The sequence below is a fragment of the Tamandua tetradactyla genome, chromosome 6, assembly GCF_023851605.1.
Source record: "Tamandua tetradactyla isolate mTamTet1 chromosome 6, mTamTet1.pri, whole genome shotgun sequence".
Classification (NCBI taxonomy): domain Eukaryota; kingdom Metazoa; phylum Chordata; class Mammalia; order Pilosa; family Myrmecophagidae; genus Tamandua; species Tamandua tetradactyla.
Genome location: NC_135332.1, coordinates 157,292,963 through 157,307,956, shown reverse-complemented (window position 1 = coordinate 157,307,956; position 14,994 = coordinate 157,292,963). Strand labels below are relative to the sequence as shown.

General features: G+C 38.8%; 1 protein-coding gene across 1 annotated transcript in view; it reads left to right on the top strand.

The window, feature by feature from the left end:
• Window positions 1-14,994, top strand: part of CSMD3 (CUB and Sushi multiple domains 3) — a 1,056,828-nt gene that overhangs the window by 491,303 nt on the left and 550,531 nt on the right. Inside the window, exon 12 of the mRNA XM_077163312.1 lies at window positions 9,275-9,378. Coding sequence (XP_077019427.1) covers window positions 9,275-9,378 — 104 coding nt within the window. The remainder of the gene's footprint in view (window positions 1-9,274; window positions 9,379-14,994) is intronic.

Below are 14,994 nucleotides of genomic sequence, written 5' to 3'. Positions count from 1 at the left end.
ACAAAACAGCATTACAGTCCTCATTTCTGTAACTGATCACGTGGTAGAAGTTCATATTTATCACTACCTTCTTCCACTACCCATTCCATGTTCCCTTTCCCCTCAGCAAGCACTTCAGCTGGCCGTGGTTCTTTGCCTGGTGGGGTGACCCAAACCTTCATTCCTGAAGTTTCAGAGCCATTAGTAGTCCTGCCTGGATTGTGTTGTTGCAGTTTTCCATTCATTTTATTCACAGGGCACGGTAGTACTAATAGACGCCCCAGGGTATCTCCTATATTCCAAGAAAACTCTTCTTTACCTCCATTATGTAGTTGCAGTCCTACTTCCTTCTGATAGTCAAGCTCAGTTACCCCAGACAATAATGTAATCCCTTCTTGGTGTGTTGATCCAGAGGCATAAGTAGCCCAAAGTGGCCAGGTGGCAATCTTAACTTCCAGTTCAGTGGTATCGCTGTTGTTTCTCCTGGAGGAAGCACACCCCGTTTTGGAACTAAAACCTGTAGACCAGCAGAACTCAGGGTAGCAGGGACAGGAAGCAAAAAATTTTCCTAGTGGATCACTAGGGGTAATGGTGAGTGGTACCACACCCATTTCCACCCCTTGGTTCCTGGACCCATGGATCCTGGCTATGGGAGAAACAGCACCATACAGCAGACGCTGATTCAGAGCATACACAGCTTCATGGAGAACATTACCCCAGCCTTTCAAGTTTTTGCCACTTAGTTGGCACCGTAATTGAGTTTTCAAAAGGCCATTCCACCATTCTATCAATCCAGCTGCTTCTGGATGATGGGGAACATGGTAAGACCAGAGAATTCCATAAGCATGTACCCATTCCCGCACTTCATTTGCTGTGAAGTGTGTTCCTTGATCCGAAGCAATGCTATGTGGAATAACATGACGATGGACAAGGCATTCTGTAAGCCCACGGAGGGTAGTTTTGGCAGACGCATTGCGTGCAGGGAAAACAAACCCATATCCAGAGTATGTGTCTATTCCAGTTAGAATAAATGATTGCACCTTCCATGAAGGGAGTGGTCCAATGTAATCAACCTGCCACCATGTAGCTGGCTGGTCACCTCGGGGAATGGTGCCATATCGGGGGCTGAGTGTGGACTCTGCTGCTGGCAGATTGGGCACTCAGCAGTGGCTGTAGCCAGGTCAGCCTTGGTGAGTGGAAGTCCATGTTGCTGAGCCCATGCATAACCTCCACCCCTACCACCGTGACCACTTTGTTCATGAGCCCATTGGGCAATAACAGGAGTTGCTGGGGAAAGAGGCTGACTGGTTTCCACAGAATGGGTCATCTTATCCACTTGATTATTAAAATCTTCCTCTGCTGAAGTCACCCTCTGGTGTGCATTCACATGGGACACAAATATCTTCATGTTTTTAGCCCACTCAGAAAGGTCTATCCACATACTTCTTCCCCAGACCTCTTTGTCACCAATTTTCCAATTATGGTCTTTCCAAGTCCCTGACCATCCAGCCAAACCCTTAGCAACAGCCCATGAGTCAGTATACAAATGCACCTCTGGCCGGTTTTCCTTCCAAGCAAGATGAACAACCAGGTGTACTGCTTGAAGTTCTGCCCACTGGGAAGACTTCCCCTCACCACTGTACTTCAAGGACACCCCAGAAAGGGGTGGTAATGCTGCAGCTGTCCACTTTCGGGTTGTACCTGCATATCGTGCTGAACCATCTGTAAACCAGGCCCGAGTTTTCTCTTCCTCAGTCAATTCACCATAAGGAACTCCCCAAGAGGCCATAGCTCTGGTCTGGGAAAGAGAAGGTAATGTGGCAGCAGGAGCGGAAACCATGGGCATTGTGCCACTTCTTCATGTAACTTACTTGTGCCTCCAGGACCTGCTCTGGCTCTATCTCGTAAATACCATTTCCATTGCACAATAGAGTGCTGCTGTGCATGCCCAACTTAATGGCTTGGTGGTTCAGACAACACCCAACTCATGATAGGCAACTCAGGTCTCATGGTAACTTGGTGGCCCATGGTTAAGCATTCAGTCTCTACTGAGGCCCAGTAGCAGGCCAAAAGCTGTTTCTCAAAAGGAGAGTAGTTATCTGAAGCAGATGGTAAGGCTTTGCTCCAAAATCCTAAGGGTCTGCGTTGTGATTCTCCTGTAGGAGCCTGCCAAAGGCTCCAGACAGCATCTCTATTTGCCACTGACACTTCCAGGACCATTGGATCTGCTGGATCATATGGCCCAAGTGTCAGAGCAGCTTGTACAGCAGCCTGGACCTGTCACAGATCCTCCTCTTGTTCAGGTCCCCACTCAAAATTAGCAGCTTTTCTGATCACTCGATAAAAGGGCCAGAGTAGCACACCCAAATGAGGAATATGTTGTCACCAAAATCCAAAAAGACCAACTAGGTGTTGTGCCTCTTTTTTTGGTTGTGGGAGGGGCCAGATGCAGCAACTTATCCTTCACCTTAGAAGGGATATCTCAACATGCCCCACACCACTGGACACCTAGAAATTTTACTGAGGTGGAAAGGCCCCTGTATTTTTGTTGGATTTATCTCCCATCCTCTGACATGCAAATGCCTTACCAGTAAATCTAGAGTAGTTGATACTTCTTGCTCATTAGGTCCGATCAACATGATATCATCAATATAATGGACCAGTGTGATGTCTTGTGGGAGGCAGAAACAATCAAGATCTCTGAGAACAAGATGATGACATAGGGTTGGAGAGTTGATATACCCCTGAGGTAGGACAGTGAAAGTATATTGCTGACCTTGCCAGCTGAAAGCAATCTGTTTCTGGTGGTCCTTACTAATAGCTATTGAGGAAAAAGCATTTGCCAGATCAATAGCTGCATACCAAGTACCAGGGGATGTATTGATTTGCTCAAGCAATGATACCACATCTGGAACAGCAGCTGCAATTGGAATTACCACCTGGTTGAGCTTACGATAATCCACTGTCATTCTCCAAGACCCATCTGTTTTCTGCACAGGCCAAATAGGTGAGTTGAATGGGGATGTGGTGGGAATCACCACCGCTGCATCTTTCAAGTCCTTAAGAGTGGCAGTAATCTCTGCAAGCCTTCCAGGAATCCAGTATTGCTTCTGATTTACTATTTTGCTTGGTAGGAGCAGTTCTAGTGGCTTCCACTTGGCCTTTCCCACCATAATAGCCCTCACTCCCTGAGTTAGAGAGCCAACGTGGGGATTCTGCCAGTTGCTCAGTATGTCTATTCCAATTATACATTCTGGAAATGGGGAAATAACTATAGGATGGGTCTGGGGGCCCACTGGACCCACTGTGAGATGAACCTGAGCTAAAACTACATTGATCACCTGGCCTCCATAAGCTCCCACTCTGACTGGTGGTCAGAGCAACGTGATGGGTTCCCTGGAATTAATGTCACTTCTGAACTAGTGTCTAATAATCCCCAAAATATCTGATCATTTCCTTTTCCCCATTGCACAGTTACCCTGGTAAAAGGCCGTCGGTCTCCTTGGGGAAGACTTAGAGGAAGATTAACAGTATAAATCTGTGGTAGTGTAACAGGTTTCTCCCCTACAGGGTCCTGGCCTCCCCTTCATTCAAGGGTCTCAGGGTCTGTAAACTGTTTCAAGTCTGGAAATTGATTAAGGGGCTGTGACTCTGTGTTTTTGTAATTCAGGTTAGACTTCTGTTTCCTTGACCTAGAACTCTTTTGTTTATACAGCTCCAACAAGAATTTAGTAGACTGTCCTTCTATTGTATTTCTAGGTACCCCGTGATTTACTAGCCAATGCCACAAATCTCTGCGTGTCATATAATTTTGATGCCTCCTTTGAGTTTGCTGTCTATTATAATAGCCGCGTCTACCCTGTCTTTGGTGATTAAGTGCTGCCACCTGGCTTCTGCCAACTCAGGATCCTGTCATCTCCATTGTGTTTAAGGATTCCAGCTCAGTGACAGCAGTTCCTACAGTAATATCTGACTTACAGAGAAGTGCAACCACAGAGCTCTTTAGGGATGATGGTGCTAGTCTCACAAATTTATTTCTCACTGTTCTGGTAAAAGGTGCATCCTCTGGATATTCCTGTGGTGTAAGAGCAGGCTTTGCATGATAAATCCACTCTAACATTCCAATCTCTCTAAGCCTCTGGATCCCCTCATCTACATTATACCAGGGCAGTTCTGGCATTTCAACCTCAGGTAATGTTGGCCACCTTTTGATCCACGTTTCAACCATCCACCCAAACAGGCTGTTAACACCTTTTCAAACCGCTCAAGCTATAACATGGAATGCAGAATCTCTGCTTAGTGGGCCCATATCAATAAATTCAGCCTGATCCAGCCTTATATTCCTCCCACCATTATCCCACACTCTTAAAATCCATTGCCACACATATTCCCCTGATTTCTGTCTATATAAATTTGGAAAACTCACACAGTTCTTTTGGAGTATAACGTACCTCCTCATGTGTGATACTTTGTACCTCACCTTTAGGGGCCTGTTGGGACTTTAGTCTAGTTATAGGTCTAGAAGAAATGAGGAGTGGTGGGCATGGGTCATGAAAAGAATTAGAAATATCTTCCAAGCCATTTGCTTCAGGGCCTTTATTTGCAGTTTCATCTGGTGAAATAGGATTAATCCCTCTAGGGCTAATCCCTTCAGGAGGAGGTTGGGTGGCCAACTCCTCAAGGCAGACTGGAGGTGGGGCGGCTATGTCCTCAGGGCAGACTATTACAGGGTTATCTAGAGAAGGCTCAGCATGGCCTAGGGTTTCAACCTCACCCCCAACATCATCATCAATCCATATGTCACCATCCCATTTCTCAGGGTCCCACTCCTTTCCAATCAATGCCCTTACTTTAACGGCAGACACCACGCAAGACTGAGATTTCAGTTTACGTTGTAAAGTTGCTACTCTAACAATAAGATTATGAGTCTGATTTTCAGAGATCTCAAGTCTACAGCTACAGGAAATAAGATTTTCCTTCAGGATACTCATAGAAACGTCTACATCTTTCAGACGGCGCTTAAGCTTCTCGTTTGAAGCCTTAAACCCATCCCTCTCACCCCTTAATGTAGACAGTGTATCTAACAACAGCCAACCAACATCTCTATAACTCTTATTTCTACAAAACTCTGTAAAGGTGTCAAAAACATTATCCCCCAGAGTCTGGCTTCGTACAAGCGAAGCATTAGGAGAATGGAATGATGATATTTTGACTATCTCCTTTGCCAACTCACTCCATGGATTGGGAGTGTCATTCTGATTACAGGAATCAGAGTCCTTAGTGTCTCTTAGCCTAGTCAGAGTAGGAAACCATTCATAAAAACCCATTTTTAAGATTCTGTTTCTTAAGAACCACTCCTGGTACCAAGATGTATTAGTCAGGGTTCTCTAGAGAAACAGAATCAACAGGGAACACTTGCAAATATAAAATTTATAAAAGTGTCTCATGTGACCGCAGGAACGCAGAGTCCAAAATCCACAGGGCAGGCTGTGAAGCCGACGACTCCAATGGATGGCCTGGATGAACTCCACAGGAGAGGCTCACCAGCCAAAGCAGGAATGAAGCCTGTCTCCTCTGAGTCCTCCTTAAAAGGCTTCCCATGATTAGATTTAGCATCACTAATTGCAGAAGACACTCCCTTTTGGCTGATTACAAATGGAATCAGCTGTGGATGTGGCTGACGTGATCATGACCTAATCCTATGAAATTTCCTCATTGCAACAGACAGGCCAGCGCTTGCCCAATCAGACAAACAGGCACCACAACTGGCCAAGTTGACATGTGTCCCCAGCCATGACAGAAAGGAAGACTAAATTATTGTTTACAGGTGACATGGTTTTATTATAAAGAAAACAAAAAATAATTTTCAAATGTTTTTCAATAATGAAGTTTTCTGGATATGAAATCAATATACAAAAATAAGTTTTATTTTTATATGCCAATAACAGTAGGAAATATATTAAAGATTTATACCATTTACAATAAACATAAAAATATTTGCAATACATGTGGAGAAGTACATTATAACTATTTATTAAAATATATCTAAAGAGTCCTAAATAAGTGTAAAGATAGGCCAGGTTTAAGTTTAAAAATGACCAATACTTTAAAGATGTCTGTTCTCACCAACTTGATTTATAGACTCAGTGAAATTTCAGTCAAAATCCCAAAAATATTTTCTCTGGGGAATTTTGCAAGTTCATATATGGAAGAAAAATGATCCAAGAATAGTGAAAATAATAGATTGGGGGTGGGTAGAGTATCTAATTTGTAAGATGGAGTCTTATTTTAAAGCTATAATTGTTAAGCCAATTTATGTTGCTTCAGGGAAACATAAACTAACCAAGAAAATGGAAACTAGAGTCAAAAACCAAACATCTTTGTATAAAGCATCTTGGCATATGTCAGAAGTGGCCATGTAGATCACTGGGAAAAGGGGAACCAATTCAATAAAAATTCAATAAAAAATGTTCAATTGTTTCTCCATACTGAAGGAAAAAATAAAAGGAATTCTATGTTGATTTTCTATGATTGTGTTACAAATTACACAAACTTGGTGAAACAACAGAAATGAAATCAGTTCAGTGTTTGTGGGTAGGAAAAGAGACTGGGCACAGGTTAATTGGAGCTCTTCTCGGGGTTGCACCAGACTGATTAATCAAAGTTTTGGCTGGGACTGTGCTGGGATCTCATTTGAGGCTCAGGGACTTCTGAGCTCACTGACAATGGCAGAATTCAGGTCCTGTGGTTGTAGGATTGAGGTCTTTTGCTCCAAGAGACTGCCCATTGTTCCCTGTTGCACAGACATCTCTATAACATGACAGTTCATTTCCTCAAGGCTGACTGGAGAGCATCTCTTTGGACTTCTTTTGCCTCTGACCTCTAGACTCTTTCAGAAGGGCCCCATAGAAATGGACAGGCCAATCCAAGATAATCTCCCTTTCAAGTTAGCAGATTAGAGACTTTATTCTACCTACAAAATCTCTTCACCTTTGCTATATAACATAGCCTAATCATGGAAGTGATATTCCATCCTATTGGCAGGTCCTTCCTACACTCAAGAGGAGGGGATTATACAGGGTGCATAGACAAGGGATTGGGAATTTGGGGGGCCATCTTACTATTCTGTCCACCACTGATGCCTACTTGGCACTTTTTAAAAATTCAATTCCCTAAAATTAAATGTTTGAAGAAAATATTTTATGACCCTAGATCACAGACAACGAAAAAGTGCTGCTACTTATAAAATAATAGATTTGACAAGTTCTACTCCATTGATATTAATCATTTATCTTTATCAAGAGTTGTCACCAAGAAAGTGGGAAAACAATAGCGTTATAAATATGAACAAGATACTGCAAACATATAACATGTAGAAGATTGGTATTCAAAATATGTAGAGCAGATCTTCTCAAATGATGAGCCAGGCCTGACATGGTATTTACGAATGTAACAAAACAAAAACTAATATATTGATCTTAGCCCTTGGGATGGCAGGGCAGGGCAAGGACTAAAGACCAATTCTGCAAAGATGCTCATGTGTTCATTTCATCACATCTTAAAAATATTATTATGTGTGCTATAGTGGAAAAAAAATGGAGAAGCCCTTACAAAGAATTTATGCAATTAAAAGGAACCAGATAAGCAATCTAGGAGGAATGCTCAAATTATAGTCATTAAGGAAACATAAATGACAAACAGAAAAAAATGCCAATTCAATTAGTAATGAAAAAAATGCAAAATAAGATAACTTTATATACCTTCAAGATTGGCAGAAATTAAGAAATCTAGCATACACAGTTGTGAGTATTTATATTAGCAAGACAATTTTAGAGAACCATCTGGCACAAAGTTATGAAGCTGATTTTTTGCTTTGTTATGAATAAGCAGTTGCACAATTAAATATATAACTTTGTTATATACTTGCATATTAGAACAAGAAGATGTTCAATATTGTTCATAATCGTGTTGCTTTAGGAAATATCCTATATCTCATTGACAGGTAATGATTTGTCAAAAATATTTACATTGAACTGTACATAAAAAAGAGGCGCTTTTTAAAAATTATGACCACAGAAAATATATAATTCAATGTTTTCCATATATGCTATTTTACACTTGACCAAAACGACTGCTTTAGTCAATGCTAATATAAAATGTGTAATAAATAAATAAACATAATAAAAATTATTTTTTGTCACATAGCTCAAAAGCCAAGATATGAAGTGCTTCAATTTTATGATATTTTAGTAATACAGAGTAACAAATAATTATGAAAATCATTAAGGAGATGTCTTTTTCATTTATTCTCTATTAATACTGGTAACATCAGACATTCATTTTCTTTTTTCAAGTGATTCCCAGTACTTTATAATAAAATATTTTTTCTCAAGTTCTGATTAGATACAGGACAGCATTTAGGTAATTTCTTTCTATACTTATTCTTAATTGTATTTATAATAAGTTCCTAATTTAGAATTGCAATTTAATTAAAAATGAATTTTTGCATAGGTATATGCAGAATGTATGTAGTAGAAATAGTACAATTATAAGCCATAATATTATGTATCTCTCAAACTTCGTGCTCTCAGTTTTGCCAGCACATTTTAATATATTTAAGGGATCCAGTAATCAAAGGATGTGCAGAAATAAACTTGATGCCATAAAATCTGGTAATATAGAGTCAAATTTAGCAATAATGTTTTTTAAGCTTTACTATTTAATGGAAATAGCACACTTCTTTTAATGTCAGCTTTCTAAAAAAGATATACAAATATATGAAAAACCACTCTCCCCCTACATATAGTTTTTATAAAGCCTTCTCAGAGTAGACTTACATTAATCACTCTCCCCCTACATATAGTTTTTATAAAGCCTTCTCAGAGTAGACTTACATTAATCAAGCTTCAAATATTTCAAATGAAAGCATTCTATAAACAGAAGTTATGCCGTGTCTTTGCAAACTTTTCACAGAAGGTATAACACAGCAGGTAAAAGCCATGTGATGATACAGTGATTGAATTCGAGCATCATATAACATCATCTACTATCCTAGTATGAAATATCTATATATATTAAAAATAATATGAAATATGTGTTTATATATTGAAAAAGTCTACTAATATGTATATAAAATATTTATATATTATAAATAAGTCTACTTATAGGACAAAACATTAAATTTTAAGGACTTAGTGTATAGATGCACATTTTAAATATTTTTCTGCCTTTGCTTTCTTTTTTATTAATTACCTAATGCAATGTATTTGAAATGTTTGTTTCTGTTTGTTACTAGGTTATCCAGATAAATTTTGAGGAATTTGATCTAGAGATTGGCTATGATACTTTGACGATTGGTGATGGTGGTGAAGTTGGAGACCCTAAGACAGTGCTCCAAGTGTAAGTTCTCAATGTCTTACTCTTGTCTTGGTGTATCACGTATTTATAGAATTTTACCCTCAAATTATCTTCTTTACATTGATTCATCACATTACAAGTAGAAGAAGAAGCAGATACTTTAGTTATTATCACCAACCTATAATGAATTATCAGTCCTTTTTCAATGAGGCCGAAGGCACTCGGTCCAAAGAGAATTTCTTAGAATCCATTGCCCCATTGCCACACAGGAGTCTTTAGAATGGAGGCGTAGAGTGAAGTTGCAGAGTGGTTGGTGAGATCTTGATTTGGGAAAATACCCCTCTCCCCACAGAATTTGCAAAGATAAGCATAAAATTAATCCCAGAGGCCATGATGCTGATACTAAAGACTAATAGTACTTACTTATTGGGTGCAAAACCTTATCTAGCCATCAAGATCAGAAGTTGAGTTTGCCCATGGCTTGAAACTTGATGCACCTAGTACAGAAGCACTCAGTGTTGAGATAGCTGATACATCAGATATGGCTTCCCTTGTGATCTAAAATAATAAACACACTGAAAAACACTGTAATGCCAGTACTCATTTATAGCCAGGGTGTGGCCTGCTCATCTCAAGGATCTCCCTCTGACAGTAATGTGAAGGATTGTTTCTTTTATCTTTGACATGAACTTCACAATGTTAAGGCATTCCAGGAGAGTCTTGGGATTCCTCTCAAAATTTAGATTTATCCAACATGATGTTTTGTAAATGGGGTTTAATAACCAAGCACATCAAAATTAAACAGTATACTTGTATTTTTAGATCCCACTTACTTAACTTACTGAGTCAGCATCTCTGGAATTTGGGGCCCAACAATCTATATTTTAATAGACTCCACCAGGTGATCTTTATGCACACCAAAGTTTGAAAACTATTGATATTTAGTTTAAAAAGTAATTTTTAGCATAAACATATCCTAGAGGTAATGGCCTCATCATGTTTGTTTCTTTCTATGTAAACTTACTAAAGATATGCGAATTTTCTTTTCATTTTTTTTTTTCTTCTTCCTTCTCTTTTCTTCTTTTTCTTTTCTCTTTAATTGTACAAAAAAAAGGTCTCCTGGCATTATTATTCTAGAATCTTATAATGAATCCTAGGACTTATGTTATATGAACATTGGGGGTTCCAATATTATTCCCTCTTAATTCTTTTTTCCATAAAAAGAGCATACAAATGCTCTTCTTACTTGTCTTCATGCACTCTTCACCTCAACTTCAACCCTTTTTGTTTCCCCACCCTCTGAATCCACTCCTGCAACTGTGATATCATGGAGCCACACAATTTGTTTTTTCTGTCTCTGAGTCTATTACGGTTCTATCATATGCTTCCTGAAGTGTGATGGATGAAACGGCCAGAATTTTACAGGCTGTGCAACTTTGATTGTGTTGCTCTTTTTTTTTTTTTAAACACCCCCCTCCTTCCTAAAATTTGTCATCATGTTTCTGAGTCTTTTAAACACAAAACTGATATTTTCCAGGAATATTTTACATTTCTTCCTTGTGGTTTTATATCTGATAGCTCAGATTTCATTGTACAATAAAATTGACTTGGACACTGGCAACTCTATAGCTGATCTTCGCATGATACCATTTTTGTTTGTTAAGCAAATTATTTTAAAGAACTGAAAATAACATATGAAAATGTGGATTTGGTTTTTATTTTGACAAACTGGCCTCGCTATGCCTGGATATTCACAAGGGAAAAATTGGCTGGAATTCTCTTCTGTTCTGTTTTACATTCAGCTTTTAAGCACCTTGACGTTGCTTGTGTGGGTCTGTAGCCATTTGGGTATGCAATTCCTGCTGTGACACATGGTTTGGATTATTTTGTCTTAATTTTATTATTTATTGTTTTCCAAGTAAAAATGCTTCTATTGTTTTATCTGACACCTTATAAAAGATGAATGATCCTCACGCATTTTGTGACCTAGCTTTTTACATATTTGTTTGACTCATTATATATTTGTCAGAAATGAAATTGCAAAATATGAATGTGATAGAGACATATTTCCCTATGTTAAGATAGCAGACTGGATTTCAGGGTTAGATTCTTCAGAACATGGACAGGAAAAGGCAGGCTGGCTAGTCAATGGACTAATTCTTAGAAGTTTTTTTCCACGAGTTTACTATGAATAAAAAAAACAAAACAAATCAACTTTTGTATTTATTTCAACATAAGATAAAATATCAGAAATCATGTTGGACAACTGACATCCCAAATAAGACGCAGTACGTCCTCCCTTAGCCACTGCCTTAAAAATGGGATCTTTGAGCTAATTAATGCCACATGGTTATAGATAGAAAAGTTAAAACACACACTTTGCAGTAATCTGTTAAGACAGAAGCAAGATGACAGAATTGTGATCTTAAATACCCAACCTTAATGCTAAAGTGCAAAGACTACATTTATTGCTATTAAACAGTGATTTATACAACCCTTGACATTAAAAAGCATGAGTAATAATTTATTTGAATACCATCTAATTCATTCTATCCCAATATTAACAGAAAATTAGTAAGACTAATCATGAATTTTAATATACCTGGTAATATTTGTTTTACAGAACAAATTACTGTATTAATGACACAAAATGGACATTTGATGGCTAGAAATCCAAAGTGAAGATTTCGGCAGGGCCGTGCTTTCTCTTGGGGTTGGCGGCGTAATGGTGATGGGTCCCCTATGACATGGTGATCTCTATCTCCACACTGGCTTCTTCTTACTTCTGGCTTCTTCTGATTGACCGCATCCAAATGTCCACTCTCTGTAAGGCCTCACGTCATATGGATTAAGACCCATCGTAATTCAGTTTGGTTGCACCTTAACTAATAAAATTGTTAGCAGTTCCCACAGCCACAAGAATATGGGTATAGATTTGAACATTTCTTTTGTGAAGTCCATGATTCAATTCCCAACATCCTTAAACTGAGTTTTTAAAGAAGATTGGGAGCACAAAGTTAGCCAGGCTACATGGGAGCAGACAAAGAATAACAAAGTACCCTTGTAACTCAAATGAATAGTCAAATGGAGATAGCTGTGTTTTACAGACTGAAGGTTAGCTTGTTCTACTGCTGCTAAGAGATTGAAAGAAGACAGTATTACATTTTTTTCTCACATTACTGCTGCCATATTGTCTCTAGCTGTATAGTACATCTATTTTATCACTTGTTATATTTCCCTCAATTAATATTTTAATTTTGAAAAATCTATGTGATTCCCATTTTTCTTCAGTATTCATCAGTTTGCTTTTCTTTCTCAGAAATAAAATTGCACTTCTGTGAAAATACAAATTTCTTTTCCTTAATTAAAAATGAGTGACTCAGAACTTAGCTAGCACCTCCTCCCTAAAGGTATTCCCCCAGAAGCTGGCTGACCATCTAACAGAGATTTTACAAAGTCAGAATTAGATAAAAAAAAAAAAAAAAAAGCCCTAAGACTCTATGATAAGAGAAGTTAGATTTCCATCCAACAAAGAAGCTGATTAGATGTGAGTGAACTTGAAGCATGTTGCATAATAAGTTTATCTTTGCAACTGCAGGTCTACCCGTGGCATTTGCAGGGCAAAAGGGTAGATGGAAATTCACATATCAAGTGTCTAGATATTAAAAGTAATAAATAAGGCTACACATTGTTAAATGTGTTATGTCCCATTCCCTTACTTTCAAAAGTACACCTTCATAACAACAATTTGATTTTAGAATTCTAGGATTTGTGTGATGTCCTCAGTGGAGCATGGAGACAGAGGAAAACCTGGCCCCCAGCGCCTGTGGCTGGCCAGTTCACAGGCTTCCCAAACTCAGCTCCATCATGCATGATGCTTATGGGCACCCAGCCCACTCAAACACACCCCTGCAAAAGGCACATTGGGCCTAGTGATACACGTGTGGACAGTGTACTTCAGTCCTGGGAATATGACCTGGAAAAGTGCCCATGGAGTCACTGGTGCAGGAATTCCAGGGTCCCAGGTACCAAAGTGTCTTGGACCATGCTTCTCAAACAAATATTTGTTTTTATTTCCAAATCATCTTGAAGGGATATTTTAGAAAATACTTTTATTGAGAAATATCCACATATATACAGTCCAACCACATTATTGAGTCAGTGACTCATAGTCATCATATAGTTATGCATTCTTCACCATGATCATTTTTAGAACATTTGCACCAGAAAAAGAAATAAAAAGAAAAATAAACCCATCTATTCCATACCCCTTACCCATCCCTCTCATTAACTCACAGTACATCAATTGGCCAAATTTTTACCCTTTATCTCCCACTATTATTTATTTATCGTACTTTTGTTTTACTCATCTGTCTATATACCCTGGATAAAAGAAGCATCAGACGCAAGGTTTTCACAATCATACAGTCACATTATAAAAACTATATATTTATACAGTCTTCTTCAAGAATCAAGGCTATTGGAACAAAATTCAACAGTACTTCCCTCTAGCCACTCCAATACCCCATAAACTAAAAAAAACTAAAAAGGGTTATCTATATAATACCTAAGAATAACCTCAAGGATTATTCCTTGTAACTCTGTTTGAAATCTCCCAGCCACTGCGATGTTATTTTGTCTCCTTTTTCTCTTCTCCCTTTTGGTCAAGAAGTCTTTCCACTCCCACCATATCAGGTCCTGGCTCATCCTCGTAAGTCTTCTCCCATGTTGCCAGGGAGATATATACCCCCGGGAATCATGCCCCACGTAGTGGGAAGTGCAGTGAGTTCACCTGCCATGTTGGCTTAGAGAGAAAGGCTGAATTTGAGCAACAAAAGAGGATCTCGGGAGGTGACTCTTAGGCATAATTATCAGTAGGCTTAGCCTCTCCTTTGCAGAAATAAATTTCATAGGGGCAAGCCCCCAAATCAACAGCTCATCCTATTGAATTAGTTGCCCCCACTGCTTGTGAGAATATCAGGAATTCCCTAGATGAAGAAGTTCGATATTTCCTCCTTTCTCCCCAGTCCCCCAAGGGAACTTTGAAACCTCTTTTTGATTCTGTCCAAATTACTCTGGGATATATCAGGGCCTCATACTACCCTGTAAAAATCAACACGATCCCACACCCTATTCAAGATTCTTGAAGGATATTTTTATGAAATGATATAAAATGATTCCTAGAAAAAACGGAACAAAATAAATATAAATAAAATCCATATTTTCTCATTATGAAATTTAGCAGACAAAATTATGCTTTCTAACTGCTGTAAGCATTTGGGTTTACTACTAGTTTCTATGCTTATTACACTGTAGGCTGGAAACTCATCTAGGATCTAGATGAGTGGTGAGGGGTGAGGGGGGGGAGTGCAGGCTCCAGGCAAGTATATCCAGGGCAGAGTTGGGCTGGAGGGAGACCACAGCAAGATCCAGAGCCCAGGGAAGGAAACCCTCCTGTCAAGTCTAAAAACAGTGCTGTATTGCATATGCAGCATTCTAAACTTTCATGAACTTATTTAAAAACTCCAACTGAATGGAAAATATTTTAAATAATTATTTTGTAACAGAGTATACTAATCTCCATTTAGACATTACTTAGCAATCTGTTTACTTATCTGGGAATTATTTTTTTTCTTTTCTTAACTTTGAACCATATGC